Here is a 27,543-nt window from a genome sequence, read left to right on the forward strand (position 1 = left end):
TTTTCTATTGGAGCAGTTGTAAAACCGCTGCGGAATCTGCAGAAAGAAGTGACATGTTGCGGAATGTAAACCGCTGCGTTTCCGTGCAGTTTTTCTGCAGCATGTGTACAGCGATTTTTGTTTCCCATAGGTTTACATTGAACTGTAAACTCATGGGAAACTGCTGCGGATCCGCAGCGTTTTCCGCAGCGTGTGCACATACCTTTAGAATTAGGCTATGTGCACACGGTGCGGATTTGGCTGCGGATCCGCAGCAGTGTTCCATCACGATTACAGTACCATGTAAACATATGGAAAACCAAATCCACTGTGCCCATGGTGCGGAAAATACCACGCGGAAACGCTGCGTTGTATTTTCCGCAGCATGTCAATTCTTTGTGCGGATTCCGCAGCATTTTACACCTGTTCCTCAATAGGAATCCACAGGTGAAATCCGCACAAAAAACACTGGCAATCCGCGGTAAATCCGCAGGTAAAACGCAGTGCCTTTTACCCGCGGATTTTTCAAAAATGGTGCTGAGAAATCTCACACGAATCCGCAACGTGGGCACATAGCCTTAGGGTTAGAGTTGGGTTGGAATTAGGGTTGTGGTTAGGGTTAGGGGTGTGTTGGGGTTAGGGTTGTGGTTAGGGGTGTGTTGGGGTTAGGGTTGTGATTAGGGTTACGGCTACAGTTGGGATAAGGGTTAGGGGTGTGTTGGCATCAGAATTGAGGGGTTTCCACTGTTTAGGCACATCAGGGGGTCTCCAAACGCAACATGGCGCCACCATTGATTCCCGCCAATCTTGTATTCAAAAAGTCAAATGGTGCTCCCTCACTTCCGAGCCCCGACGTGTGCCCAAACAGTGGTTTACCCCCACATATGGGGTACCAGCATACTCAGGACAAACTGCGCAACAATTCCTGGGGTCCAATTTCTACTGTTACCCTTGAGAAAATAAAAACTTGCTTGCTAAAACATCATTTTTGAGGAAAGAAAAATGATTTTTTATTTTCACGGCTCTGCGTTGTAAACGTCTGTGAAGCACTTGGGGGTTCAAAGTGCTCACCACGTATCTAGATAAGTTCCTTTGGGGGTCTAGTTTCCAAAATGGGGTCACTTGTGGGGGGTTTCTACTGTTTAGGCACACCAGGCGCTCTGCAAACGCAACGTGACGTCCGCAGACCATTCCATCAAAGTCTGCATTTGAAAAGTCACTACTTCCCTTCTGAGCCCCGACGTGTGCCCAAACAGTGGTTTACCCCCACACATGGGGTATCAGCGTACTCAGGAGAAACTGGACAACAACTTTTGCGGTCCAATTTCTCCTGTAACCCTTGGGAAAATAAAAAATTCTGGGCTAAAAAATTATTTTTGAGGAAAGAAAATGTATTTATTATTTTCACGGCTCTGCGTTATAAACTTCTGTAAAGCACTTGGGGGTTGAAAGTGCTCACCACATATCTAGATAAGTTCCTTTGGGGGTCTAGTTTCCAAAATGGGGTCACTTGTGGGGGGTTTCTACTGTTTAGGCACACCAGGGGCTCTGCAAACGTAACGTGATGCCCGCAGACCATTCCATCAAAGTCTGCATTTCAAAAGTCACTACTTCACTTCTGAGCCCCGACGTGTGCCCAAACAGTGGTTTACCCCCACATATGGGGTATCAGCGTACTCAGGAGAAACTGGACAACAACTTTTGTGGTCCAATTTCTCCTGTAACCCTTGGGAAAATAAAAAATTCTGGGCTAAAAAATTATTTTTGAGGAAAGAAAACGTATTTATTATTTTCACGGCTCTGCGTTATAAACTTCTGTGAACCACTTGGGGGTTGAAAGTGCTCACCACATATCTAGATAATTTCATTTCGGGGTCTAGTTTTCAAAATAGGGTCACTTGTGGGGGGTTTCTACTGTTTAGTCACATCAGGGGCTCTGCAAACGCAACGTGACGCCCGTAGAGCATTCCATCAAAGTCTGCATTTCAAAACGTCACTACTTCACTTCCGAGCCCCGGCAAGTGCCCAAATAGTAGTTTACCCCCACATATGGGGTATCACCATACTCAGGAGAAACTGGACAACAAATATTGGGGTCAAATTTCTCCTGTTACCCTTGGGAAAATTAAAAAATTCTGGGCTAAAAATTATTTTTGAGGAAAGAAAACGTATTTATTATTTTCACTGCTCTGTGTTATGAACTTCTGTGAAGCACTTGGGGGTTCAAAGTGCTCACCTCACATCTAGATAAGTTCCTTTCGGGGTCTAGTTTCCAAAATGGGGTCACTTGTGGGGGGTTTCTACTGTTTAGCCACATCAGGGGCTCTGCAAACGCAACGTGATGCCCGCAGAGCATTCCATCAAAGTCTGCATTTCAAAACGTCACTACTTCACTTCCGAGCCCCAGCATGTGCCTAAACAGTGGTTTACCCCCACATATGGGGTATCAGCGTACTCAGGAGAAACTGGACAACAACTTTTGAGGTCAAATTTCTCCTGTTACCCTTGGGAAAATAAAAAATTGCGGGCTAAAAAATCATTTTTGAGAAAAGAAATTTTTTTTTTTATTTTCATGGCTCTGCGTTATAAACTTCTGTGAAGCACTTGAGGGTTCAAAGTGCTCACCACATATCTAGATTAGTTCCTTTGGGGGTCTAGTTTCCAAAATGGGGTCATTTGTGGGGGATCTCCAATGTTTAGGCACACGGGCTCTCCAAATGCGACATGGTGTCCGCTAATGATTGGAGCTAATTTTCCATTTAAAAAGCCAAATGGCGTGCCTTCCCTTCTGAGCCCTGCCGTGCGCCCAAACAGTGGTTTACCCCCACATATGGGGTATCTGCGTACTCAGGACAAACTGGACAACAACATTTGTAGTCCAATTTCTCCTATTACCATTGGCAAAATAGGAAATTCCAGGCTAAAAAATCATTTTTGAGAAAAGAAAAATTATTTTTTATTTTCATGGCTCTGCATTATAAACTTCTGTGAAGCACCTGGGGGTTTAAAGTGCTCAGTATGTGTCTAGATAAGTTCCTTGGGGGGTCTAGTTTCCAAAATGGGGTCACTTGTGGGGGAGCTCCAATGCATAGGCACACAGGGGCTCTCCAAACGCGACATGGTGTCCGCTAACAATTGGAGCTAATTTTCCATTCAAAAAGTCAAAAGGCGCGCCTTCCCTTCCGAGCCCTGCCGTGAGCCCAAACAGTGGTTTACCCCCACATATGAGGTATCGGCATACTCGGGAGAAATTGCTCAACAAATTTTAGGATCCATTTGATCCTATTGCCCATGTGAAAATGAAAAAATTGAGGCGAAAAGAAATTTTTTGTGAAAAAAAAGTACTTTTTCATTTTTACGGATCAATTTGTGAAACACCTGAGGGTTTAAAGTGCTCACTAGGCATCTAGATAAGTTCCTTGGGGGGTCCAGTTTCCAAAATGGGGTCACTTGTGGGGGAGCTCCAATGTTTAGGCACACAGGGTCCCTCCAAACGCGACATGGTGTCCGCTAACGATGGAGATAATTTTTCATTCAAAAAGTCAAATGGCGCTCCTTCCCTTCCGAGCCTTACCATGTGCCCAAACAGTGGTTTACCCCCACATGTGAGGTATCGGTGTACTCAGGAGGAATTGCCCAACAAATTTTAGGATCCATTTTATCCTGTTGTCCATGTGAAAATGAAAAAAGTGAGGCTAAAAGAATTTTTTTGTGAAAAAAAAGTACTTTTTCATTTTTACGGATCAATTTGTGAAGCTCCTGGGGGTTTTAAGGGCTCACTATGCATCTAGATAAGTTCCTTGGGGCGTCTAGTTTCCAAAATGGGGTCACTTGTGGGGGAGCTCTAATTTTTAGGCACACGGGGGCTCTCCAAACGTGACATGGTGTCCGCTAAAGAGTGCAGCCAATTTTTCATTCAAAAAGTCAAATGGCGCTCCTTCCCTTCCAAGCCCTGCCGTGCGCCCAAACAGTGGTTTACCCCCACATATGAGGTATCAGCGTACTCAGGACAAATTGGACAACAACTTTCGTTGTTCAGTTTCTCCTTTTACCATTGGGAAAATAAAAAAATTGTTGCTGAAAAATCATTTTTGTGACTAAAAAGTTAAATGTTCATTTTTTCCTTCCATGTTGCTTCTGCTGCTGTGAAGCACCTGAAGGGTTAATAAACTTCTTGAATGTGGTTTTGTGCACCTTGAGGGGTGCAGTTTTTAGAATGGTGTCACTTTTGGGTATTTTCAGCCATATAGACCCCTCAAACTGACTTCAAATGTGAGGTGGTCCCTAAAAAAAATGGTTTTGTAAATTTCGTTGTAAAAATGAGAAATCGCTGGTCAAATTTTAACCCTTATAACTTCCTAGCAAAAAAAAATTTTGTTTCCAAAATTGTGCTGATGTAAAGTAGACGTGTGGGAAATGTTATTTATTAACTATTTTGTGTCACATAACTCTCTGGTTTAACAGAATAAAAATTCAAAATGTGAAAATTGCAAAATTTTCTAAATTTTCTCCAAATTTCCGTTTTTATCACAAATAAACACAGAATTTATTGACCTAAATTTACCACTAACATGAAGCCCAATATGTCACGAAAAAACACTCTCAGAACCGCTAGGATCCATTGAAGCGTTCCTGAGTTATTACCTCATAAAGGGACACTGGTCAGAATTGCAAAAAACGGCAAGGTCTTTAAGGTCAAAATAGGCTGGGTCATGAAGGGGTTAAGAGGTTTGTGCCCCTTAATGAATTAGGTTAAACAGTTACAGAAACGATGCAGTAGAAAGATTGTAGGAAATTTTTAATTATGTTAAAATTGTAGCAGTTTATAAGCAGACAGACAATAAAGAGAATCAATGAAAAGGTGTCAATATTATTGACTTAATAGCCTTAAACACAATTTAATTCAATAAAAAGGTCCAAGACATCTGCCCTTTGGTGTTCATATCAACAAATGCATGGTACTTGGAATTTTCTGGAAATCATTAAACTCTATAAAGATCAATAGCAGTAATATTATTAATTTTCTGGAAAAGCTTAAAAAGCTGGAAAAGTGTCTTACAAACCTTGATTTTCTGTATTTTTTGCTTTGTCAGGAACCAGTTGCAAGCAGGAATGGTAACCTAAAAACATAAAAATCTGGTGACACCGGAGCAACAGATTTAATCATGTTAGTAAACATAAACATAAACTTAAAGAGGTTGTTCCCTTTCAGACAATTCCTGCCCCAGCACCAGTTTGCTAAAATATAACAAACCAAACTATACTTACCTTCCCTGGGTCTACCTGTGGGTCTTTGCTCCTGGGGTTTGGCAGTGGCTGCACTGCTGACATCATGTTAAAAGTTCATCAGCCAATCAGGGGCACAGCGGCCCTGAAGGGGATGTTCCATCTACCCAGATAGTGCCACTGAGCACATTAGTTGGCTGCCGCCCATTCAATGCTGGACATCGGGTGTAATAGCAGAGCCTAACCATTGGACTTGGGGAAAGAGAGCATAATGCAGTTTCTTGTTTTAACAAACTGCAGCCAGGGAACATTATCTGAAAGGGGATAATATCTTTAATATAGAGGACCTTAAAAGTGGTCAGTTTTTGCTCTTATTTTATTCCTGATGCTCCACTGAGTAATCAATTTTTATTTTTTTATGCTGCCTAACAGTCCTGCAGATATGGGCCTTTTTATTTAGTGCTATTTTTTTTTTACCAAGGGAGCATGGTTCAAAGGGTTCTTTTTTGGGGGGAGGGGGGTGGGGAGGTGTATTTAGACTGCAGTGCATTATTGGCCCCTTGATGGAACCTTAAAAATTAGCACTAAATAAAAAGTTGCTTATTTCTTTATCTGTATGTCGGATTAAAGGAAAAAAATACTCAAGTGGAGTAGCAGATATAAAATAAGAGAAAAAAACTGGACACCTAGGACTTGGTGACAGGTCCTCTTTAACCCGTAATTTTAAGATTTTTTTTTTTAAATTTTGTTTCAACTAACAATTATCATTTCCTATGGGAGTTACTGTAGAGAGTATTATTGTTATTGCTCAGGAATCCTTCTATTGCCAGGGCAGACTTCCACTGCAAATTGTAGGGTTTTGACTTGTTCATTTGAATGGGTGCCATGTCAAATTGCACAAAAAGAGTACCAGGATGCTGGTCCAGAGTCCATGTTGACACTTTGTGGCAGATAGCCAGGCAGTTTGAACTTCTTTGACTTTCACTCAGATACTTGTGATAACTAGGATTATGTCAAGGTGCAACACACATCATAACTAGTGAGTAGGTGTCAAGCAATGTCATTACATCGCTATGGCTTAGAGAGGGCCCTAGGCTGTTCATATTTGGGTGCTCGCCAAAAAAAAGTTTGCACAGAACCTGGTCTGATGACCACGAAATACTGACATGTATGCTGCACAAGCATTAACTTTTTACTTAACCCTGCTGCTCTATTCGTTTCCACTATACACTTGTATTGCTCCGTTCATTTTTGACCAGACCTATTAAAATGCTGTTTTTTTCTGCTCTATGTAGAAATACAGGGAGTCTCTTGTCCCTGTGTAACGGTGCCCGGAATGGTAGCCATGGGCGAGCACTACAACTTCTGTGCCAATGCCATCTACAAAAAAATGGGTTAGGCTGGTTTCACACTAGCGTTTTTGAACGCATGCATTTTTTTAAAAAAACGCATGGTACAAAAACGCATGTAAACGCGTGTAAACGCTGCGTTTTTTTGACGCACGCGTTAAACGCGTGCGTCAAAAAAACGCAGCGTTTACACGCGTTTACATGCGTTTTTGCATGCGTTTGCGTTTTTTGTGCATTTTTGGGAAAAAAAAAAAGGTTACAATAACCAACCAATGAGAATAGAGTGGGCTAGAGAGGGCGTACATGATTGGGACTCAATATATAGACCCTAGGGGTACATAAAGTTTCAAAGCTAGCTACTGTTTCCGGTGTCACGATGGATCTTTCAATAGCGAACTTTAATTTCCAACTGGAGTTCAGCTTCAAGATTTTCCTTGCCTGTGTTTTTGCTTGGGAGCAAGACCGAAACCGCCAAAGATGGAGAAGGAGACAGCGTCGGCGTTTTTGGAGGCACCCCATCATTGAAGTGCGTGAGACCCGCGGAGCATATCACACCCTGTATGCGGAGCTGAATGCCAACCCGGAGAAATTCCAGGATTACACCAGAATGTCGCAAGATTCTTTCCGTGAATTACTGTCTCGTGTCGAAGGTTCCATACGGCGACAGGACACACGGCTCCGTAGAGCAATTCCACCCGAGGAACGTCTGTTGGTGACATTACGGTACGTTCCAAAAATAAACCAATGATAGTCAAATTTTGGGGTTATGACATGTATTTTGGGTTGTTTTTTTAAAATTTTTCTTATTGAAAAACAACATAAAATAAGAGCCATTTTATAATGTTTTTTTTTTGTTTCTTTTCCTTCTAGATTTCTGGCCACAGGAGAGAGTTTATCTTCCCTGCACTTCCAATACCGCCTTGGAATCTCAACCCTGTCCGGAATTGTTGTGGACACCTGTCGTGCGTTATGGAATGTACTCCGTGAGGAGTTTATACCCGTACCCACCGTGGACATGTGGCGGGAAATATCCAAAACATTTTTGAACGTGTGTGATTTTCCAAACTGTTTAGGGGCGGTGGATGGGAAGCACATCCGCATTGTTAAACCTGCAAGAACCGGATCTGAGTTTTTTAATTATAAAAAATATTTTTCGATAGTGCTCATGGCAATAGCGGATGCGGAGTGTCGCTTCATCGCCGTGGACGTTGGAGCTTTTGGCCGTGGCAATGATTCCCAGACCTTCAAGAGCTCTGATATGGGCCGCCGTGTGTATGGCAACAATTTTAATTTCCCACCTCCACAGCCTCTCCCCAACACTCAAGGGTCACCGCTGCCATTTGTTATGGTTGGGGATGAGGCCTTCCAGATGTGTGAAAATCTCCTGAAGCCATATTCTAGTAGGGACTTGGACCATACTCGCAGAATATTCAACTACAGACTGACAAGGGCAAGAAGAACCGTAGAGTGCAGCTTTGGCATTCTGGTTGCAAAATGGCGCATTCTCGCAACAGCCATCAATCTAAAAGTGGAAACAGTGGACGAGGTGGTCAAAGCCTGTGTGGTTCTACACAATTATATAATGGCTAAGGAGCGACCCCACATTGAACTTGATGAACCAATTTCACACCCATTGCCCGATTTTCATCATCACCCGATGAGGTCAACTGCAGCCGTTGGTCTTATGCGTGACCAATTTGCGGCCTATTTTGTGTCCGATATTGGACGGGTTTCATGGCAGGACAATGTTGTTTAAATGTCCTGTTGTATGTTAATGTTTACCAAATATTAAATACTGATACCAATTTTTCAAATTAATAAACTTTTTTGTGTTCACCAGGTCTCCTGTCTTTTTCCTCTCTAAAGGTTGAACAAAGATGGGCAGTAGTAGTATATCATAATTTGTAATCCAAAACAAGGAGTGGGTGATAGTTGATGAGGTAATAATTTGATTTTTTTAATCATAATTGACCTCTGTTGCACTCCCTATTTTGGTTTACAAACAATGATATAAACACGCATACTTATAATGTAACCAGATTTAAATTTCTTTATTGGTAATCTTCTTGACGTCATTGCGTCACGACTGGCACGCTCTCTATTCCCGTCAAGTCAAGTGTAAGAAATAATGAATTCATGATGAACATAAACATGATCATGAATTCAAAATTTCTTACACCTGCCAAGGTGAGGATAGATAGTTAGCGTGTGCCAACCATTGTCCCATCAGTTTGACAAACATTGTCACATAATGTGCTATATAGAATATGGTGAATATACAAGTCAGTAATCAACTAAACAGGTCAGGTGTCTATTTTGACATCTGACCGGTTCAGTTGAGTTCTGAACTTGATTTACACCATTTTCTCTTTGTACAGTGACACTACACCAGTTAAAAATTAAAAATAAGAGTATGGAAATAACTACTATTTTTTTGGCCAACTCATATCTGTATACTAAAGAAACACATATAGATGTTGTCTGGTATTTTATACTACTGGAGATATGTGTAGGCCAAAAGAATAAAAGTGTGTAAACGCAGTTTATTGGTGTGTATTTAGAGCGGTGAAAGACACAATAAACCAAACATAATTGTTGAAAATAAACTTTTTTTTATTGGGGAAAAACACAAATTTATTTTTTTTTACCGCGCCGGGTTGAACCACGCCGGCTTGGGGTTGAGTGCCGTAACTGGGGGGTATTTAGAACTGAAGCCTGGCTCACCGTGGAGGAGGCAGAGGTTGCAGGAGAATGGGCAACAAAACTTGAAGGGTCTGGAAGTTCGGGGATGGGGCTTAAAACATGAGGGGCTTGAGACAAACTGCACGGTAGAGACACATCGGAAGGTGATGGGGGAGGAATAAACAAAGTTTTCTGTTTCTTATGGGTTTTGCCAGTTTTCTGTGTTTTCCGGGTTGGGGGAAGTCTTTTGGGGCTAGGGTGTAAACTTTGGGTGGTAGACACGTCAGGACCCGGCTCCACAATTTCACAGTCAGTCTCCATTGTGGAGCGCTCGGCAATCTCTGAGTCCAATGGGGGGAAAGATAAAGTCCCGCCTGGGTCCTGGTGCCTCGTTGGGGGGGGGAAAACAAAAACCCTCCCAGGATCCTGGTGCCTCGTTGGGGGGGGGGGAAATTAACACCCTCCCAGGGTCCTGGGGCATCGTTGGGGTGGGGGAAACAAATCCCATACCAGCGTCCTGCTGCATTGCTGGTGGGGGGGAACATAATAATAATAATAATAATTTTTATTTATATAGCGCCAACATATTCCGCAGCGCTTTACAAATTATAGAGGGGACTTGTACATACAATAGACATTACAGCATAACAGAAATACAGTTCAAAACAGATACCAAGAGGAGTGAGGGCCCTGCTCGTAAGCTTACAAACTATGAGGAAAAGGGGAGACACGAGAGGTGGATGGTAACAATTGCTATAGTTATTCGGACCGGCCATAGTGTAAGGATCGGGTGTTCATGTAAAGCTGCATGAACCAGTTAATTAGGGGGTGATCATCGCCTGACCGCCCCCCCCTACCTCTGTGTAGTGGTAAGTGCTAGCACCCTTTTTCCACCACCATACTTAATGGCATTACTATAGAGTCCCACTGCTTTGGGGTGACTTTGGTTGGATAGTGTAGGTGCTTTTTCTTATGCATACCATTACAAGGGTATTTACATCTGGGGGAGCGGGGGGATGGGCGCTTTTCCAGCATTCCTGGGACATTCATCCTGTGCTCTAGTCATTAGATAGTGTAATATTTTGATATATGTTTTTGTATTATTTATGACAATTAAAGTTTGTTTTATAAATCATTGCTCTGAATTGCTCTCCTTTTGGCATGGTTTGTTTTGAGCTGATTTGGTGAGGTCGGGGTCTTTTGGCGTATTTACTGCCAGACCCCGTGCGCTCACAATATGTATTTGGGAGTTTTGTATTCTGCATCACACTCAGCTGGAGATCAGGGCTAAGGTGTTCCGACATGCTCTGGTGGATTTTATTAAAAAAATGATGAGCTGGCTTCTGGAGGTCGGCTTTAACTTGATCAAGGCTTTTAGCGACATCCTGGATGCGGCACTGTAACAGGTTATGGGACACATCCATTTTGTCACTTAAAGCCTTGATAGCTTCGTGTAAAACCGAGCTCAAGTGCAAAAACTCGGGCATGAGGGACCTATCCGAAGCCCTCTGTCGCTGCCGGGATGAGCCCGCAAAAATGGGTGCAGCGAAAGAGGACTGCGAAAGGGGAAGACCTGATGGGCCAGCTCCCTGGTCTCCAGTGACTGTGGAAGACCCACCTGGTGCTGCGCTGCTGGATGGCTGGGACGGGTCCGTGGCTGTCGGCTGAAGGACCGCTCCAGAACCTGTGGCGACAGTCGTGCAGTGTGTGCTGTGAAAAAATAAAACAGAAAATTAATACCAAACGATAACAAGACGGTACATCCTATGGAATTAAAAATGACAGATTATGTCAATGCAATACAACCGGAGGCATGTGACAAATACTTACGTTCTCAAGAGAAGGACCGGTCTCAGGAAGGCCAGCACACGGTGGTACTTGTACAGCCGGTGCCTTGCTCCGGAACCACTAGCTGCACTCTTCTCTGCACGCAGGTCCTTGTTGAAGCGGTCCTTCATGGAACGCCAACGTGTTCTTACTTTGTCCACTGTGAAATAACAATAAAATATAATGGTCAGAATCAGGACTTTTGGCCATGCTCTCGTGACTGTGTGTGATGACAGAAACTACGAAAAGTTTCTGTCATCACACACAGTCAAGAGAGCATGGCCAAGGTCTGTTTCTTCACACTATCGTGCAATACTTACCAAATGCATTACGGACCCGTGGCGTTGAATTCTCCCAGCCATCCCACAACGCTTGGGCCACCTCACTCCACAAACGACGGATAACACTATTGACGGAGTGCTGTTGATCCCGGCTGTCCCACAACGGGACTCGCTCCTGTACCAGAGTGATTAGCAGGTCATTATCGATGTGGTCATCGTCCCGTTGTGAAACCTAAAATTTAATTAAAAAAAATTAAGTTTGCTCAACCACATTTAAAAAAAAAAAAAAAAAAAAATGAGAAAGGGCAGAAATATGAAAGACAACTTAAATAAGGACAGTCTGCCTGGTATACATACCCGCTGCCGTCTTCCACCTGGACCTTGACTCCGCTGCTCCGTACCTCTCTGTCCCTCAGTTGAAGTGCTCTATAGAATAAAAAAAATATAATTGCCTCGTGTCGATGTGACAGTCAATACTTACCAAGCTGACGGAACAAAAAATTACCTCGCTCACGTGATCCACTTCTGATTGCCGTGGCTGGAATTCATCATCAGACGAAGAAACCGGAGAAGACATTCTGATGCGTGTTGAAAGAAAAACATTGAAAAAATTAGGACATGTAGATCCAAAAAATTGAAGAATAAATGCATTGGCAAGGATATACTCACATTGCTCTGTGTCTTGTCCAACAATGCGTCCGGGCAGGGTGCTGTCTTCCTTGGAGTCTGATGAGAAGTGACCAGAAACTTCCCCCAGCCTTCCTTTTATAACCCTTCAGCTATGGGGGAGCCTTATCAGTGTCTAGACAACCTTATCTTAACTATGGTGCCAAAAAAAACGCATGCTTCAAAAAAACGCATGCGTCAAAAAAAAACGCATGCAAACGCATGTCCAAAAAAACGCATGCGTCTCCATTGACTCCAATGCAATTTTTTTCCCAAAAAAAAACGCATGTGAACGCATGCGTTTTTTTGGAAAAAAAAAACGCTTTGCAAAATACTACATGTTGCATTTTAGAAAGTGAACGCATGCAGTTAAAAAACGCATGCGTTCAAAAACGCGGACAAACGCGGACATCAAAAAACGCACGCGTTTTTAATGTTAAATATAGGGAAAAAAACGCATGCGTTTTTTTTTGTAAAAACGCATGCGTTCAAAAACGCTAGTGTGAAACCAGCCTTACTGCATATGTGTGTGTGGTGATGTATTAGACACTTTCATGTTCAACCCTGTCACAGTGTGCATGGTGCCAGACCCCTTTATTTCTAAGATGAGGAAACCAGACATTTAGTTAAAAACACAACCAACCAGCATACAAATGAGAGCAGGGAATACACTTGTTATTCACTTCTGCACCAGACAGAGATCCGTGCTTAATGGTTACTGGCGATGGCACATTACTTGGGATGAGCATTGCTGAAAGTTCACAGTTTACGCAGAGGACCTCAAACACAAACACACATAGCAAAGTTCAAGAGCTTTGTGAGTGTAGCTCAGCCCCGCCCATAGGGCAGGAGAGCTTTATATATGAGCTGCCCCTCAACAATTGGCTGGGGACAGCATTTGAAGTACACACCCTAACCCTAATTAAAGCAGGGGAGGTGTGGCTGCGCACGCCCTAAGCACAAACAGAAACCATTACAGCACACACAGTGCAGGATCTGAGGCTCAGGGCACCTGGCTGAGGCTGCAAGAACTGAACCACGTGGAAAATCATGCAACAACTGCAAATGACCTCTCAACCTGCAGACAGGTTCAAAGCAACAACCAGGGACCGCACATGAGGAAGGTATGCAGCAGGGCAAATAACAAAACACCCATGTATGACTGCGCAGCAGAGCAGGGAACTGAGAAGGCTCCATTAAGGTAATAGCCAACAGTATCCCAGCTCAAATTAGGGGGAAAAGAGTAAATGGTTAAAGCAAACATATGCATTGTCATGCCGAAAACCAGAAACAGACAGAACGGCATGACAGTAATGACATATATAAGGCAAAATAATTTACCCCAGACCAAAATGTTCCTCCACCACTTGGGGTATGTTCACACGCAGCATTTTTTATGCGTTTTTCAAATTTCATATTGCTTTCAACCAATACAAATGTATTCACTGGGAAATGTAATTGTAACATTTAACAACCCTAGCTGGCCATGTGGTGTGTGACACATAACAAGACACATCTTGTTTCATTTCTGAAGGAGGGACTCTTAAAGTCACAAAGCCTATTTTTAGAGGGGCATCAGGCGGCATTAATATTCTTAAAGGGACATTATTAAACATTGGGTCTCCCATGCTGTTATTGCCTATGCAATGAGTAGCTGGGCTGCCAATAATTACAACGCATCTCAATACCCTTTTCACGAGAGGTACAGGAGGGCCTCCTGAAAAAAAGCTGCATTGAATGCAAGGCCTGCCCTGCTATTGAGTCATATGCACCCCAATAAGCCTTTGAACCCAGGTACTGGATGGACACAGGAAAATACACTTCACATTATTTATTGTGTAATCCCACACTGTTTTCTTATGTATTAACTGCAAGACCTGCCCTGTTACCAAGTCATATGCTCCCCAATAAGCCTTTGAACCCAGGTACTGGATGGCCACAGGAAAACCCACTTCACATTCTTCAGTTGGTTCTGCCATACTGTTTCCTTATGCATTGACTGCAAGAGCCGCCTTGACCCAAATTTGCACGCAACACGATCCCCCCTTGGAAGAATCATGGAGGAGGGCCTCATAGACCATGTGGAATACATGGTGGTGGTGGCTAAGGGACTGGAAGAATTATCCGCTATCCAACCAACAACCATTTCACACTGCTATGGCTTCAATAGTGGTGTGCTGCGGTCCCCTTGAAATTGGGACAGGAAGGTCTACCGCGAACATGTGAGTCTTTGTTGTGGCCCACTTTCAGCTTTGCCACTGCCTCATCCTCTGAATGTACCATCAGCATCACGTCCACTTCCCCATCCCTTGCCTGAAAAGCAAGTAGGTGGAGACCACAGATACACCAAGTGTCTGATGGAGATATCAGACAGTTAAATTTTTTTTCAATTATTTTTTAAAGAAAAAATAATCAGTAGACCAATGTTATGATCAGGTGGCCTTGGAGCAGCATGAAAACCTTCACTGGAGTAGGTGGTAACTTATACTGACCGCAAACCCTGATCTTATCACCGCAACTAGAAGTAGCCATGGGGTGTGCCTAACAAAACCTAGACACCTCGACACAGCCAGAGGACTAAATACCCCTAAAGATGGAAATAGGAAAACTATCTTGCCTCAGAGTAGACTCCCAAAGGATAGGCAGCCCCCCACAAATATTGACTGTGAGTTGGAGAGGAAAAGACACACGCAGGCAGAAAACAGGCTTGGCAAAGGAGGCCACTTCTAGCTAAATAGAAAAGGACAGGACAGGATACTAAGCGGTCAGCATAAAAATACTACAAAAATATCCACAGCAGAAAATACAAAACTCCACCACCTAACTAAAGATGTGGAAAGTATAACTGCAACTCCAGAGAATCCAACCAGACTGAGAAAAACAACTGACACAGTCTAAGCTGGACAAATAGAAACAAAAGATCAGCACTGAAAGTAAGCACACAGCAAGTGTGCTTCAGAAAAAGAAACAGACACTTATCTTTGCTGAACTGGCAGCTAAGCAGGTGAGGCCAGGCAGAGATCCAATACTTCCAAAGAAACATTGACAACTGGAAAGGGCTAAAGAATCCTGCACACTAAATATCCCAGTCAGAACAGCAATTAGCAGATACACCTGGCCAGGACTGTGACTCAGAGACAACTGCATTCCCACCTACAACCACTGGAGGGAACCCAGGAGCAGAATTCACAACAGACCAAGGCTAGCAGACCCAAAAATACAACGAAAAATAGTGAAAAACCAGCTCACCTATTAGGCATTTGTTGTGGGGAAGCCCGGATACCGTGCAGTCATCACGTGGAACGATAAGGCAAACAGGAAAAGAAATCCAGCTTCCAAAAATATCAAGATTTATTGAGGATAAAATCCAAAGTCCAATGACATGGTTCACAGGAGTGCTTTGAAAAAGAACTCATTGTTCGAAACGCGTAGCCTGCTGCTACTCCTTCTCCTGTGAACCATGTCATTGGGCTTTGGATTTTATCCTCAATAAATCTTGATATTTTTGGAAGCTGGATTTCTTTTCCTGTTTGCCAAAAATACAACGTATGCTTGCAAAGTGAAGATTTGGACACCACAGATACACCAGGTGTCTGATGAAGATAACAGACTGTATACATTTTCTTTAAGGTTTTTTGAAATTTTGTAACACAATAAATGCTGAGTAGACCAAGCCTAGCAGACAGAACAATGCAACGTATGCCTGCGAACCGAAGATTTGACAACACAGATACACCAGGCGTGTGACGGCGATACAAGACTGTATAATTTTTATTTTTTTAATTTTTGAAAATAATAAATACTGAGTAGACCAAGGCTAGCAGACAGTACAATGCAACGTATGCCTGCAAAGCAAGGATTTTGACACCACTGATACAACAGGCGTCAGCCAGAGATAACAGACTGAACAAAATGTGGCCTTGATTTTTTGGGCACACCACAATTGTGTCAAAAAGTTGGCTACTATACCCCAAAAAATTGGAGCACTAAAATTGTAAGATATTTAGCGCAATGATATGTAATGCGTGTGGCGTACAACTCACAGTGATAAATATTTTTGGCTGAGCTACAGATTTTGGGGGAAGCAAAATGGTGTCCAAAAATGTTTTAATACGCAACAAAATATTAGATGGTGCCACAAACAAGGCCAGATTTTTTGGCACACCCACATCTGATGCCTGGGCTCCCCAAAAATTGTTAAAAAATTATATTTTCATGCTCTTGTATTGCAATGACCTGGCTGTAGTCTGCAGCGTGACCAAGCAAATAAATGTAGAAAAGGGGGGGCTATGGATTGCTTTATAATAAAATGAGCAGGTACAACATTTAAAAAAAAGAAAAAAATTGCCACGGAAAACTGCAGCTAGGTATATTTAAAATACGCAGCAGCAGACAGTGATGGAGCCTTTTGATGTATGCAGGGAGATCTATAGACTCACATACAGTGCCTGCAAGCCTTGCAGTGATATAGATATGTGCATATAGACTCCCCTGCACAACTAGCACAATTAAAAACTAGGCACAATATTAAAGGACATCTGTCACCTAATTTTGGCCCTATAAACTGCGGCAACCGCCTTCACGGGCTTATCTACAGTATTCTATAATTCTGTAGATAAGCCCCCAATGTAACCTGAAAGATAAGAAAAACAAGTCAGATTATACTCACCGAGGGGCGGTCCGGTCCGATGGGCATCGCAGGTCCGGGTCTGGCACCTCCCATCTTCATACGATGTCTTTGCTTCCTGGCACGGCTCCTGCTCAGGCATACTTTATCTGCCCTTTTGAGGGCAGAGCAAAGTACTGCATTGTGCAGGTGCCGGGAAAGTTCAGAGAGGCCCGGCGCCTGCGCATTGCAGTACTTTATGCTGCCCTCAACAGGGCAAATCAGTATGCCTGCCCAGGAGCCGCAACAGAAGTAAGGAGGATGACGACATCATATGAAGATGGGAGGAGTCGGACCCGGACCGCAGCGCCCATCGGACCTGAGTCAAGACTGCCCCTGGGTGAGTATAATCTAACTTGTTTTTCTTATCTTTCAGGTTACATCGGGGGCTTATCTACAGCACTACAGAATGCTGTAGATAAGCCCCTGATGGCGGTGGCCGCAGTTTATAGGGCCAAAACTAGGTGACTGATTCCCTTTAAGGAACGGGTCTCCTAGACTTGTAACGCCCATACACAAAGTGCATGGGCTGACAAACATTTCCCCATGGGTGGGTACATTTTTAAAAAAATATGCTATGGACATCATAGACACCCTTGCCAAAAATTGGACTGCCTGTAGCAGCACAGAACACGTTAACCATGGTGATCTAGTGAAAGAGAATGAGGAGATATTGATGAAGGCCTCTTAAAAACTAGGCCCAATGTTAAGGAGTGGGTCTCCTAGACTTGTAATGCCCATACACGCAGTGCAGGGGATGGCAAACATTTCCCCATGGGGGGTAGGTCTTTTAAAAATATACTATGGGCATCATAGACACCCTTGCCAAAAATTGGTCTGCCTGTAGCAGCACAGAACACATAAACCCTGATGATCTAGTGGTGGAGAATGAGGTGACTAAGATAAATCATACTGAAATCAAATAAATAAATAAAGGATGTGAATCCACCTATGAAAGTAAATAACAAAAGGGAGGGGCGAACACAGGTTCATAGATATGAAGCCAGAAAGTGTCCAACGAGATATGTTTGTCCCTAGCAACAGCTCAGAGACAGGGATATAAATAAAAATTTAATATAACAGTATTTCAATATTTTTCTATTGTAGAGGTGTACACTAGGTCATAAGAGGATGGTCCAAAGATAGTAAAACTGGAAAAAAATAACAATATATGGGAAGAATATTCAGCACGTACATATCATTTTGATGACAGTTTCCCCTGGGGGAGTAACATTTGTATTGGTTTCTAAATAGTAACGGGAATCATAAAAAACACCCTTGCACAAAAATTGAGTGACTTGCGCATCATGTAATAGGTTCTCCCTGGTGTTGTACTGGTTGTGGATAATGAGGATGAGGATAAGGAGGCAGATAATACCAAACAGACCAAATCAGGAAGTGGATACCCATGTGTGATTGGGAAGAGGTGCATAAGAAGACACCTCCACAAAAAAGACAATGTATTTGAGGTTATGTTTCGCTGTTTTCATTCAGTGGTGTACAGAAGTCTTGCCCAATCCAGCCCTTGTTCATTTTTATAAGAGTCAGGCTGTCAGCATTGTCAGTTGACAGGTGGATGCGCTCCACCAGTGGAACTAAAAACTCGCTCTCACAGAATGCTAGCAGCAAGGCAGGCCAGGCCCTCCAAGGCATAGAGAGCCAGGTCATGCCACATGTCCAGCGTGCATACCCAATCTATATATATATAATTGTCTAAGGGTTTGGCTGTCTGTCCTGGAAATCCTGCGTCGCTGATTGGTCGAGGCCGCCAGGCCTCGACCAATCAGCGACGCACACAGTCTCTGATTGGTCGAGGCCGACTGGCCTGTGCGCGTCGCTGATTGGTCAATGCCTGGCGGCCTCGACCAATCAGCAACGGGCACAGTCTCTGATTGGTCGAGGCCAGCCGGCCTCGACCAATCAGCGACGGGCACAGCCTGCCGCGAATTCTGGAATCATCATTGTCCTCCACTGCTGTGAAGTGCCACCATTGTGTTGTCTAAGGGTCTAATTGTCTATTCTATTCTAGAATACCCAATGCATTTGAATCGGGCCAACATCTAGTAATTAAAAGGCACAGAGGAATCACGGAGGACATTGGTACAATCTGCAAGGTACTCTCTCAGCATCTTCCCAAACATTGCACTTCTTATGGCAGCACCCCTTGCCTCTGTGTCAGCACGATGGGAGGGTCTGAGAAAACTGTCCCAGAACTTTGCCATTGCTCCCCTGCCTGAGCTGGATTGTACTTCTGTCTCTCTCGTTTGGACTCCTTGGTTGTGCAACAAACTCTGACCTCTGCTGCCAGCATTCTCACATGGGAATTTTCTTAGTAATTCCGCTACAAGGGCCCTCTGGTACTGCAACATTTTAGTACACCTGTCTGCCGCTGGAAGAAGAGATTGAAAGTTCTCCTTGTAGCGTGGGTCCAGAAGTGTCACCAACCAGTAATGAGTGTCACCGAAAATTTTAATAATGCGAGGATCACGGGAAACGCAGCGCAACATAAAGTCAGCCATGCATACCAGACTGCTAACAGACAAGACTTCGGTGTCCTCACCAACAGGACAACTGACCATGCTGTCCTTCTCCTCCTCATCCTCCTCCTACCTGTCCTCAGGCCATCTCCGCTGAACAGACGGTATGACAGCTGTGCTTGTAGTACCGTCTATAGCGCATGAAAGTAGCTCCTGTTCTTCCTCCTCCTCATTGTCTACCAATCCACGTTGCGACGACATGAGGCTGGGCTGAGTGTAATCACCCTGTATGGTTCCTTGCAATATATACTCTTGCTCTGCCTGCAATGCATCCTCTTCAATTGTTAGCAGAGAGGTTTTCAGAATGCTGAGAAGCAGGATGGTGTTATCGCCACTCACCATGTTGGTGCAGTCCTCAAAGTTCTGGAGTATGATACATATGTCTGACATCCATGTCCACTCCTGAGGTCTTATGTGTGGAGTCTGAACAAAATATCAATGGCCTTATTGATGCTGGTAGTCAACAACTGCCATCTTCTGCTCACAAATCCTTTGCAACATATGCAGTGTAGAGTTCCAATGTGTGGGAACATCACACACCAGTCGGTGAGCCGGAAACTGCAAATGCTGCTGAAGCACGGCAAGGGTGGCTGAAGCTGTAGCTGACTTTCCAAAATGGGCAGAAAGACAGCGTACTTTCACTAGCAGATCCGGCAGCTCCGGGTAGCTTTTCAGAAAACGTTGAACCACGAGGTTAAGCACATGGGCCAAGCAAGGTACGTGTGGGAGCTCAACTTGCCTCAGAGCTGCCACCAGGTTCCAGCCATTGTCACACACGACCTTGCCTGGCTGTAGGTTCAGTGGTGTCATCCAAATATCTGACTGCTCTTTCAGTGCTGTCCACAACTCTTCTGCATTGTGGAAATTAGCTTCAGCGCAGCCTGTTGCCGCTTGGCTGAGGCAGTGCTGCAGTGCTTCCAGCTCCTGACTGATGTCTTCATTTCAGAGATGGAGGCTGAAGAGAAGGAGGTGCAGGAGATATAGACTGTGGGAGCAACCCAGATTGATGTAGGGCCTGCAATCCTCGGCGTGGGGAGGATGTGTTCCATCCCAAGGTCCAACTGGGTCCCGGCATCCACTATGTTAACCCAGTGTGCCGTCAGTGAGATGTACCATCCCTGCCCACAAGCACTTGTCCACATGTCCGTGGTTGGGTGGACTTTCCCAGTAATAGCATTATTGGGGGCATGGGTAATGTTGTGGGACACATGCTGGTGTAATGCTGGGAGAAATAGTGGCAACTGAGGACCGAGTACCTTGGGACGGCCTCCGCCATCAGATTGCAGAAAACTTCTGTCTCAATGAGCCTAAAAGGCAACATTTAGAACTGTGGGGCATTGGCTAGGTATTTCCGCTTGAATTCCAATGACTGGGGTATAGACAACTGAAGGCTGGGCTGGGACAAGGACATGGATGAGCTTGATGATGGTGCTGGTTGACTGTCGGCAACAACAGGTGCAGGGCCTGAGGCATCTTCACAGGCACGGTGAATTGGGGATTGGCTTCTACGCAAAACAGTGGAAGAAGCAGTGGTGTCACCTGCAGACAGTGTTCTGCCATGTGCCTAATCATGCTGGTGGTGGTCAGGCTGGTAGTTTTGCTACCCCTTCTGATGCGGGCAAGGCAAGTACTGCAATTAGCCTGTTTGGGGTTATCGGCAGAGTCTTTAAAAAATAACCAGACTTGGGAAGATGTAACAGTTGGAATGGCAATTTCCGTCATGTTGGTGTTACGGGGAACGGATGCACACCTTCTGTCTGCGGCCACCACACTGCTTCTCCCTGCCTATTGGGGTGATATGCCTCCTTCCCCATGTGTGCTGCTGTCCTTGCTCTGCATGTCCTCCTGCCAGGTTGGGTCAGTCACTATGTCATCCACTACCTCGTCTTCCACATCTGCACCCTGCTCCTCCTCCTAACTTTGTGGCAATTGTGTCTCATCATCGTCCACCTCTTGTGACACTTTCCCACCATCGCCTTCGTGCAACCATGGCTGTTCAAATGTTTGGGCATCGCTGCATGTGATCTCATCTGGCCCCATTTCAAGTTGACTGGCCAAGAGTCCAGATTCTTTAAAGGGAAAACTGAACAGCTCTTCGGAGTGTCTAAGTGTGGCATCAGTTGCCTCAGGGCACTTGGCGTGGTGGGAGGAAGTAGGATCAGGGTGAGTAATATCCGGTCCACAATCACAGCTACTCAGACTTGACCGTGTGGAAGACATGGTGGTCGTGGTGGCTAAGACACTGGAAGCATTATCCGCTATCCAACCAACAACCATTTCACACTGCTGTGGCTTCAATAGTGGTGTGCTGCGGTCCACTTAAAACTGGAATATGTGAAAACCTCAATCCAAGTGGATTTATTTGTAGAAAAATGATATGTGGTCTGTATGCCTGCTAAAGGAAGATTTTTCCACCACAGATACAAGAGGCCTCAGCCTGAGATACCAGACTGCATTAATTTTTTTTATGTTTGTTGGTAATTTTTGAAAAAAAAATGAGAACAAGGCTAGCAGAAAGAACTATGCAATATATGCCAGCTAATAAAAGATTTTTCTACCACAGATACACCGGCCTCAGCCTGAGATAACAGGCTGTATTATTTTTTTTATGTTTGTTGGTAATTTTTTTTTTTTTAATGAGTAGAACAAGGCAGGCTAGCAGACAGAACTGTTAGGAGTCGAGCTTCCTCTGCTGCACAGGGGGAATCTCGATCCGTGTCTGCTGCGGTCTCCCATTCTGCATCGTACCCTGCACTTTTCTGCAGCGAGCAGGCTTTTCTGGGACTAAGTCCTGCTTTGCACACACTGAGCATGCCCAGGGCAAGATCTCTCAGTGGAGATCTAGGGTCACATGCTCAGGAAGGTCCTGTAGGTGCTAGGACTAAGTCCTGCTTTGCACACACTGAGCATGCCCAGGGCAAGATCTCTCAATGGAGATCTAGGGTCACATGCTCAGGTACTGCTGCAAATCCATTGGTCCTTCTTTGGAGGGTCCTGAACGTGCTGCAGCTATATAAGCTTCGCATGACCGCACAGCCATGCGCTAGTATACAATTGTTATTGTGTGTGTGTTGATGAGTGCAAGTCGTTCCTTAAAAAACCCATCCCTTATGTATGACTGTTCGCGTAAGGTGTATGGCTGCAATCTAGCGCCCGGCTGAACTCACAGCTTTAACACACGAAGCAGCATCTAACTGCTGTGACCACCAGTGCAGCGCCGTGCGCTATTAGAGCGCTTACCTTACCCAAGTCTGGGTGGTTAGTGGCATCCGCTAGTGTGGCGCAGCATGCACTTCTGTGCATAATAGTTACCTCTGAAACCCCAATTGTGGGGTCGATCGCAAGAGGTCTACACTAACTCTAATTCTGTGTCCTGGGATAGAGTTCTGTGGTTCCTTGCTTGTGCTCTCTGTGCGGTACCGCGACCCTGTGACTTAACAGGGATCGCTTCCTTCACACAGGGTGAAGTTAACCCGTGTGTGTAATCACATTGTACCGCCATATAGTGCCGCCATTCACTTAGCAGCAGGTTCTTTCCTGCACGGTGGATCCTGGGTGGCGAACGCACTAATCTTACTTAATAAATATATTCGGTGCGTTCCGCCAACCCTAACATTATACTAGCGCCAGGATCTGGCTAAGTAATGGCGGATAAACAGCGATTGCAGGGGTACATCCAGCTGCTGGAGGGCCAGTTGGCGTCTCTTGAGCATGCAACCTCGGCGGTGGATGTTACCGCAATTGCTGTTCAGGCTGCTAGCGTGGCTGCAGCAGCTTTACCCACTGCCACCCCTGTTCCGACTCTATCTCACCTCCCTTTGCCTGAGAAATACTCTGGGGACAGTAAGTCCTGTAGGGGTTTCGTGAGCCAGTGTGGTATACACCTCGAGCTCCTGGCTGCACATTTTCCCACAGAGCTGGCAAAGGTGGGATTCATAATATCTCTCTTGTCGGACAGGGCGTTGGAGTGGGCTACGCCGCTGTGGGAGCGCAATGATCATGTGGTGCGGAGTGTTCCTCGTTTTCTGGACATTCTGAAACAGGTCTTTGTAGGACCTCAAGTCACCCATGACACAGCGCTCCAACTGCTGGCTTTGACTCAGGGTTCAACCATGGTCAGCCATTTTGCTGTTCACTTCCGGACATTAGCGTCTGAGTTGGAATGGCCAGACAAAACCCTCATTCCCATATTTTGGAGGGGGCTGGCTGACCATGTGAAGGACGCTTTGGCCACTAGGGAGATTCCCGCCACACTGGAGGAGCTCATAGCTGTATCAACTCGCATAGACCTTCGTTTTCACAAGCGAAGGTTGGAGTGAGCCCAGTGTAGGCAGAGGTTTCAGCTGGCTCCCACCTTTGCCAAACCTTTGGAATCTCCAGTCCAGGAGTCCGAGTCACATAAGGTCTGTCATGTTTGCCGGCAGTCAGGACATCTTGCCTCCAAGTGTCCACAGCGGTCGGGGAAACGTCAGCGTCTAGTGGCAGTAGGAGGAGGTACACTAGACACGGCGACGTTTGCCTCAAAGTTGTCCTTCAAGGGGACAATTACCGTAGGCCCATCCACTCTTATGGTAGAGCTATGCGTGGATTCAGGGGCGGAGGGTAATTTTATGTCATCCACATTCGCCCAGCGTCACGCAATACCCCTAGTGATGCTCACCAAGCCAGCAACCTTTCGAGTGGTAAATGGATCAACACTACCCTCACAGATTACCCACCAAACCATTCCTATCACTAGGGTTGAGCGAAACAGATCGTTCGTTTTCAAAAGTCGCCGACTTTTGGCACAGTCGGGTTTCATGAAACCCGACCCGATCCCTGTGTGGGGTTGACCATGTGGTACGCAACTTTCGTGCCAAAGTCGCGTTTCAATGACGCTAAAAGCGCCATTTCTCAGCCCATGAAGGTGGACGCAGAGTGTGGGCAGCGTGATGACATAGGTCCTGGTCCCCACCATCTTACAGAAAGGCATTGCAGTGATTGGCTTGCTGTCTGCGGCGTCACAGGGGCTTTAAAGGGGCGTTCCCGCCGACCGCCATGTTACTGCTGCTGATCTGAGCATAGGGAGAGTTTGCTGCCGCTTCGTGAGAAGCAGGGATAGCGTTAGGCAGGGTCCATTAACCCCCAAACCACTTGTGCTGTAGCAATTTCCACTGTCCAACACCACCTTTTGTTTGCAGGGACAGTGGAAGCTACATTTTTTTTCTTCAGCGCTGTAGCTCATTGGGCTGCCCTAGAAGGCTCCCTGATAGCTGCATTGCTGTGTGTACGCCGCTGTGCAAACCAACTGCTTTTTTCAAAGCACAAATCCTGTTGTTCCTTCCTTTCTGCACAGCTATCTTGCTTGTTTGTCCACACTTTTGATTTAATTTGTGCAGCAGTCCACTCCTTGTTATTGCTGCCTGCCATACCTTGCTGAGATTACTGCAGGGAGATAGTAATTGTAGGACAGTCCCTTTTTTTTTTTTTTTTTTAATTCTCCCTGAAAAAAAAATAAATAGTGGGAGATTAATCTTGGCATTTGTGCTTTTGTGCCAGTCGTGTGTGCCATCTCTCTCCAATTTTGGGGCACAGAAAGCCTAGTGTCTATAATCCTTTTTTTTTTTTTTTTTTTTTTAATTCTCCCTAAAAAAAAAAGTAGTGGGAGATTAAGATTGGCATTTCTGCTAGAGTGCCAGTCCTGTGTGTGCCATCTCTCTCCAATTTTGGGGCACAGAAAGCCTAATGTGTAATACTGGCCCTGATTTCTTGGCAATTCTCCCTAACAAAAAAAAGTAGTGGGAGATTAAGATTGGCATTTCTGCTAGAGTGCCAGTCCTGTGTGTGCCATCTCTCTCCAATTTTGGGGCACAGAAAGCCTAATGTGTAATACTGGCCCTGATTTCTTGGCAATTCTCCCTAACAAAAAAAAGTAGTGGGAGATTAAGATTGGCATTTCTGCTAGAGTGCCAGTCCTGTGTGTGCCATCTCTCTCCAATTTTGGTGCACAAAAAGCCTAGTGTGTAATACTGGCCCTGATTTCTTTGCAATTCTCCCTAACAAAAAAAACTAGTGGGAGATTAAGATTGGCATTTCTGCTAGAGTGCCAGTCCTGTGTGTGCCATCTCTCTCCAATTTTGGGGCACAGAAAGCCTAGTGTGTAATACTGGGCCTGATTTCTTGGCAATTCTCACTAACAAAAAAAAGTAATGGGAGATTAAAATTGGCATTTCTGCTAGAGTGCCAGTCCTAGTGGCAGACTAGGCGGTGGAGGCACGTGACATCTGGGACCGCACTCAGGATGCCATCCGGGTTTCCAAGGAGAGAATGAGGGTTTTGGCTGATACACACCGGCGCCCCGCTCCAATCTTTGCTCCTGGCTACTTAGTGTGGCTCTCCGCCCGTAACATCAGGCTGCGAGTTGAGTCCACTAAGTTTGTGCCTCGCTACATTGGCCCGTTCAAGGTTCTGGAACAGGTCAAGCCTGTGGTCTACCGTTTGGCAATTCCTCCACGCCTTGATATCACCGATACTTTTCACGTTTCCCTCTTAAAGCCCGTTCATTTGTCCCGGTTTTCTGAGTCATCTGCCGGGACATCTGGTTCATCCACGGATGAGTTTGACGTGAATGCGATCGTGGAGTGCAAGGTGGTACGTGGCAAGAAATTTTATCTGGTGGACTGGAAGGGTCACGGCCCAGAGGATAGAACCTGGGAGCCTGTGGAGCACATTCGGGCTCCGCTGCTCATTGCAGCTTTTGAGCGTAGCGAGGCTCAAGGAGGGGGGCCCTAGGAGGGGGGGTAATGTTAGAAGTCGAGTTTCCTCTGCTGCACAGGGGGAATCTCGATCCGTGTCTGCTGCAGTCTCCTATTCTGCATCGGCCGCAGTGGAGCCTGCTCAGAAGAGACGTCGCTCCCAGCGTCTCGCTGAGACTGGTACTGTGCAAAGGGTTACTACTGCCTCTCCAGGCTCTGCTATTGTACCCTGCACTGTTCTGCAGCGAGCAGGCTTTTCTGGGACTAAGTCCTGCTTTGCACACACTGAGTATGCCCAGGGCAAGATCTCTCAGTGGAGATCTAGGGTCACATGCTCAGGAAGGTCCTGTAGGTGCTAGGACTAAGTCCTGCTTTGCACATACTGAGCATGCCCAGGGCAAGATCTCTCAATGGAGATCTAGGGTCACATGATCAGGTACTGCTGCAAATCCTTTGGTCCTTCTTTGAAGGGTCCTGAACGTGCTGCAGCTATATAAGCTTCGCATGACTGCACGGCAATGCGCTAGTATACAATTGTTATTGTGTGTGTGTTGATGAGTGCAAGTCGTTCCTTAAAAACCCATCCCTTGTGAATGACTGTTCGCGTAAGGTGTATGGCTGCAATCTAGCGCCCGGCTGAACTCACAGCTTTAACACATGAAGCAGCGTCTAACTGCTGTGACCGCCAGTGCAGCACCGTGCGCTATTAGAGCGCTTACCTTACCCAAGTCTGGGTGGTTAGTGGCATCCGCTAGTGTGGCACAGCATGCACTTCTGTGCATAATAGTTACCTTTGATACCCCAAAGAGGTCTACACTAACTCTAATCCTGTGTCCTGGGATAGAGTTCTGTGGTTCCTTGCTTGCGCTCTCTGTGCGGTACCGTGACCCTGTGACTTAACAGGGATCACTTCCTTCACACAGGGTGAAGTTAACCCGTGTGTGTAATCACATTGTACCGCCATATAGTGCCGCCATTCACTTAGCAGCAGGTTCTTTCCTGCACGGTGGATCCCGGGTGGCGAACGCACCAATCTTACTTAATAAATATATTCGGTGCGTTCCGCCAACCCTAACACAGAACTATGCAAAGTATGCCTGCCAATAAAATATTTTTCAATCACAGATACACCAGGCCACAGCCTGAGATAACAGACTGTATTTTTTTTAATGTTTTTTTGTGATTTTTTGAAAACAATAAAAAATGAGTAGAACAAGGCTAGCAGACAGAACTATGCATTGTATGCCTTCCAATAAAAGAATTATCCACCACAGATACACCAGACCTCAGACTGACATAACAGACTGATCTAAATGTGAACAATATTCTCCAAGAAAAAAGCAGGTACAACCGGCACTGAAAGCTGTACAATTCACATATATATGAACAACTGTGATCCTATGTGGATAGGACAATCCTGGGCTCGCTGCTGAAATGGGTGGTGCTCTACATGTGAAGTCCACAATCCATATAGCATAAATAGGAAGAAAAAGTGTAGCACTCACCCAGTTTTTTCAAGCAAATTCATGTCCTTTATTTAGCACTTAGCTGGTTACAGAGATTTTTCGGCATCGGCAGGAGTGAGTGAGGGAGTGG

The 27,543-nt window shown here is 45.1% G+C and overlaps 1 protein-coding gene across 1 annotated transcript in view; it reads right to left on the reverse strand.

The window, feature by feature from the left end:
• Nucleotides 1-27,543, reverse strand: part of TNFSF13B (TNF superfamily member 13b) — a 254,656-nt gene that overhangs the window by 96,758 nt on the left and 130,355 nt on the right. Inside the window, 1 exon segment of the mRNA XM_069757934.1 lies at nt 5,043-5,099. Within this exon segment, the coding sequence (XP_069614035.1) occupies nt 5,043-5,099 (57 nt within the window).

This window comes from Ranitomeya imitator, chromosome 3, assembly GCF_032444005.1.
Source record: "Ranitomeya imitator isolate aRanImi1 chromosome 3, aRanImi1.pri, whole genome shotgun sequence".
Taxonomy (NCBI): Eukaryota; Metazoa; Chordata; class Amphibia; order Anura; family Dendrobatidae; genus Ranitomeya; species Ranitomeya imitator.